This window comes from Puccinia triticina, chromosome 14A (assembly GCF_026914185.1).
Source record: "Puccinia triticina chromosome 14A, complete sequence".
NCBI lineage: Eukaryota > Fungi > Basidiomycota > Pucciniomycetes > Pucciniales > Pucciniaceae > Puccinia > Puccinia triticina.
Window position 1 is genome coordinate 3,849,863 of NC_070571.1, and position 5,359 is coordinate 3,855,221.

The 5,359-nt window shown below is 49.1% G+C and overlaps 1 protein-coding gene across 1 annotated transcript; it reads left to right on the forward strand.

The window, feature by feature from the left end:
- On the forward strand, positions 1–3,247 carry PtA15_14A354 (uncharacterized protein; the record flags this gene model as incomplete). Its single annotated transcript, XM_053163061.1, has 13 exons — positions 1–768; positions 839–932; positions 996–1,102; positions 1,183–1,401; positions 1,467–1,855; positions 1,947–2,007; positions 2,110–2,172; positions 2,240–2,287; positions 2,352–2,424; positions 2,512–2,769; positions 2,853–2,881; positions 3,013–3,063; positions 3,140–3,247. The coding sequence occupies 13 exons, from the start codon at positions 1–3 to the stop codon at positions 3,245–3,247; spliced, it is 2,268 nt and encodes a 755-aa protein (XP_053027025.1).
- Between the last annotated feature and the right edge of the window lie 2,112 nt (positions 3,248–5,359).

Below are 5,359 nucleotides of genomic sequence, written 5' to 3' on the forward strand. Positions count from 1 at the left end.
ATGGTCAACAGCCACTCAACCCAAGCACTAGAGCCAGTCTCACTGGTCGAACTACCCCGGCCAGGCCCTTACATCCCAAACCCATCAGGACAATCCGCGTTCTCGATCATCAAGACCTACAACCATGCCAGACAATGCACAGTCACCTCACTTGCCACCATCGACCTAACCCATCAGGACCATTCAGAATTAGTACCGCACACCACCGTCCTCACCGACCTAGCTTACGCGGAAGCAGTATGGTTGGACTCCAGCTCGATCCTGTACCTTCGTCCGCCCGGCGCTGAACAAGCTGCTCCCGATCTGGACCCACTTGTCAGCACCAAGCTCGCCCGAAAACAACTCGAAAAAAGACTCGTGGAACTTCCAGATCACACCGGAAAAGGTATCGAGCTGTGGGCGATTCGGATCGTAGGAAGTGATGATAAGAAAAGCTATCGGATCGGCGCGCTGCCCGTCCCGATCGGAGACCTCAAGTTCCAGCACCTCTCATCCACCGCTGGTGTCCTGGGCTTCTCTGCCTCAGTCTATCCGCCGTACGACACCGAAGCTTTCAATAACTTGCACAAGCTAGAACGCTCGTTCGAGGAGGCCGCTGACGGCTCGACCGGACAGACCTACGATTCACTCTACGTCCGCCATTGGGACGAATGGATCGACCAGCACGGCAAAGAGAAACGCCTGTTTGTCATCGACCTCGAACAAACCGAGGATCATCTCTGGTCTATTCCGGATTCTCAGCAGCCAAGATCTTTGTTTCCAACCTTGGTGAGTAATCTTACTCCCCCGCAGCTTATGTCATACAACTCACTCCACTAATTACTCTGGCTTCCTCCAGAGTGTTCCTGTGGGTCCATTTGGGTCGAATTCTGATTTCGATCTGTCATCCTCTTCAGTAGTCGTCACGGCAAAAGACCCTCATGTTAACCCTGGTAAGGCTCATAGAGTTTACCGATCTCGAAGATTGTGTTAAACTTGTTTTTTTTTTTTGTTAGCTTGGCACACCCGCCAAAATATATACATCATGCCCCTCTATCCGCGTTCCAAAATTCTTCCGCAACCGCTACAGCTAACCACTGGTGACCAAGGAGCGACATCTAATGTAAGGTCTTCACAAGCACCACACATAAACCAGATAAACATACAGCCACAGATCTAAATCCTCGATTTATCTACGATCAGCCCGTCTTCTCGCCTTCAGCCAAAGAGGCCAATGGGTCTGACAAGGGCAAAGTGGCCTGGCTGGAGATGCACTGTGATGGCTACGAATCAGACCAGAATCAGGTGGTCGTCTACGATCTCGAGTCTCGCACGCGCTCCTACTTCGCCGAAGGCTGGGACAGATCTCCCTCCAAAATCGTCTGGGGTAAGGACGATCACGAGCTTTATTTGCTAGCAGAAGTGAGTGGGGAAAAAAAACAACAACTCAAAATGCTATAATGTCGCCGATGAGAATTTGTCTTTAGGAGCATGGACGGGTCAAGGTCTTCTATCTTTCTCTCAAATCTAGCAAAGATCCCGCGTCACTCACCGGCGAGGACAGCGTATCACACGCAGCATATCTCGGGAAGGCGTCGATGGGGCCCGAAGCAGACCAGCCGACGGCCCGGCTGCTGCTGACGATGTCCTCGCTAGCCTATGGTCCGACGCCCCACATCCTCACCCACCACCTTCCCGACCACTCCGCAACATCCACAAAGATCGCCTCCGCACACAATCTCGGCCCCATGAAGCTCGACGAAGGCGAAGACTTTTGGTTCAAAGGGGCCGAGGATCGGCCGGTCCACGGGATCTTGATCAGACCGCCTGGATTCGTGGCCGACCAGGGCCAGAAATGGCCCATGATGTTCCTCATGTACGTCTCTATCTCTGCACATATTTAGTGTTTAGTCACTTGTGTGCTGGTCTTGACAGCACAGTCGTGCATTCGTTCTGACATCTATCAGTCATGGTGGCCCTCAAGGTGCCTGGGATAAAGCCTGGTCCTTACGCTGGAACCCCAATTGTGTACATACGCCCCTTCTTAAATCTAGTAGCCTGGTTATTGCTGTACTCCTGACACTATGTTTGTCGGACATATTCATCATCAAAATTCTCCACTTTTTCAAGTTCGCCGCTGCTGGGTACATAACCGCAATGATCAATCCGACGGGTAGCACTGGATATGGACAGGTAAATCTAAATGTACTCGTTTTTAGTATCATAGTACTGACACCCTGTCTTGCTCCGTTGTATCTAGAAATTTACAGACTCGATCAAGCAGGACTGGGGCGGAAAACCCTACAAGGTAACGTTAAATTTGGTCCTTGTCGAAGTGGGAGAATCACTAGTGATAGATTTGGTGTCTGCAGGATCTGGTTGCAGGATATGAGTATCTACTCAAGACCTACCCGGAGATCGATGGATCGCGTACAGCCGCCTTAGGTATGCCAATTTCCAATGAGCTCATCGGATCCCCGACCTGGTTTTTCGGGCATTCACACAGATCTTCGTGTGGAATGTTAAAAACAGGGGCGAGTTATGGAGGATACATGGTGAACTGGCTGATGGGCCACAACGAGGCGCCGCTCGGCTTCAAAGCTTTCGTGAGCCACGACGGGATCTTCAACACCGTCCAGACCGCCTACTCCACCGACGAACTCTACTTCCCCGAGCACGACCAAGGCGGCACTCCCGTCCAAGCGCGGGAGCATTACGAGGCATGCAATCCAATGAACCACGTCTCACAATGGCAGAGCCCTTGCTTAGTAATTCACAGTCGCAAGGATTGTATGCCGTCTTTCCCGTCATTCTCTGATTTTCTTGCGTGCCTATGATGGTTGGTTGATGTCTTTCGTTCGGACTTCATACAGATCGACTCTGCGAATCGGAGGGACTCAGTGTAAGCCTTCCCATGTCTTTGCACTCCGAGGGTTCTTGAGTCTGCGCATTCTAGACCCCGTTTGGATATCTGGATTAACCACGTTTCGGATGGCGGCTCACGAACGTGCGATGTTTCGGCGCTCTGGACAGGTTTTCAACGCTTTACAACGCCGCGGAATCCCGAGCCGATTCCTGTACTTTGTGAGTCCCCACTATCCCCTGCCTGCTTTTCTGTCCTGATCAATGAGAGTTGAACATGGTGTGGGGTCATACATAGCCGGACGAAAACCACTGGGTGACCAGTCCCCCGAACTCGGTTCGTTGGTACCACGAGATCTTCAGGTTCTTGGGCAAGTGGTGTCCCCCTGGAAACGTGAACACCTAACTCGCTCCCTCATCTTAAATCCGGTCCTTGTGGGTTTCACAAACTTCCTATCCTGCCCATGAATTATTTGCCGTTGCTCATCTACAGTATCATTAGAGACCTCTTGTACTCGTTTGTTGTTAACCTGTCAGATTGTTTATTGAAAGTGTCAGCATACTCTTTTCCGCCCGTACTTTAGTTTGTTTCCTGTCGTCTGCAATGTATATTTTTTATGCTAGGTGGCAAACGGATTGAGCAATTTGGACGAGGAGGATCCTCTGTCTCGCCTAACCTAGATCTATACAGTATCCCTAGCTCCTTGTACTTCTGGTCTCATTTTATGCTACTCGGTGGATACTCTCAAAGCAAGCGGTCTCTGCTGCGAGCAGTGCCCCGATGGACTTACCTCTTTTGCATGCCGGACCCTACACCGGACCCTGCAGCAAACTTAGCCAAGTCCCCCGCTATTTAGTATTAGGAAACTTAAGATCAGTTGATCTAAACTCATGCTTGATTTCCAAGATTCATGGTTGGATCCCCCAATGACAAGAGGGTTTTTCACTGGGTGTTGCGGAATTGGAAGATACAAATAAGTGCCGTCTGGCTTGCTGGGAGCCGATATCAAGCAATCAAGTCAAGTTTCTCTTTGCCTGACGGGGTTTCAGGAGCGGGTTCCGCAAAGTTTGCGCGACACTGCCTCTGATCGCTCGATTCTTCTCTCAATCTCAATCGCCGGAAGACCGGCTAAGTGCTACCGCATCGGATTACACCACAATTCGTCGCCCGGACTCGGGCGTCGATTTCGATAACAAAACTCGGATGTTGCTGCCATGGGTTGTTCCGGTATGGGGAGGTTGGGAAAGAAAGTTCCGTCGGCTGCTGGGGCCCGGGTCTCAGACTATTCAATCACAATCAGTTTTGGGCCGGTGGCCGCAGCAACCAGTCTGGAACCTTGGAAGTCGACCTCGATTGCAGGCCAGCTTGAAGGCAATTCGGTCACTCGGTGGATCTATTCTCCCTTTCTACGCCTTTGCTAGAGGACCATGACAACAAACTGCTGTGAGCACCAGTGTTCGAGTTTCAATCACCTTGACTCAGCTCAAGCGGAAGGCTAGCCTGACTAGTTGGCCCTGATAATACGTTTTTCCTTACCCTATTTCGTCACATCTTGATTCTAACCATTTACCCAAGTAATTACTACTTTGTAGGAACAGCAAAAATGACTTCCTGTAAAATCTTCTTCATCGCGATCAGCTTGCTAGCCCTCAGCTCTCCTTCGCGCAGCAGCACCATGGGTTGCTATACAGAGCCAGTGAATCCCGTCAATTGTCAAACGTATGCTCAGTCCCATGCCAATTTTATCCGTCCTGTGACTCAATTTTATCAATCCTCACCATTCTGGCTCACCCACTGGTGTTCTGGCTTACTTCCTTCGTGTTGATTTAACCAAATATTTGTTTGGAACAGGGCTCTCAACCAAGTTCAATATAGTGGTATTGGGATTACTGCAGGCGAAACAAAGGTTAGTTTTGGTGTTGGAAACTGCCTTGTGAGTGAATGAATTTTTTCATTGTGTTATTTTTTAAATCTGTAAAAATGACTGTGTGATCCAATGAACAGCCATACTAATGTCATGAGATCAATTTTCTCTTTCCTTCAGGTTGATATTGAGTCGACTGGTTCAGGGTTAGTTGTCTCCCTCATCCAACCAATTTGCACCCTTAGCAATCAGAATTTATTGATTTATTGATGTTGCTTCGAATTCCCTCCCTACCAGTGCAAGCTTCAAGGCAGACATACAAAAGGCCCTAGATGACCTTTCCACTTTTTGTCGTGGAAACTCCTTGGTATGGACCTTCATTACCCAGCATCTTTGAATTGTTTAGCCAAGTACTGACCAGAGTTAAGATTCAATGTTTTTAGTCTGGCAGTGGATACAATTTTCAGCCGGCACACTTCAGACTTTATGTTCAGCAGATGTCGCTTGAAGATCCTGCATTTGGTACCCAGGTGAAACTTGGAGCTGCAGCCTGCGGAGTCAAAAGAAAAGATGGTAGCATAGAAAAAAGATTGATTGTTCCTAAGGATTGTGTAGCGTTTGTTGCTTTTTATTTGAAAAAAAAAAAAAAACTA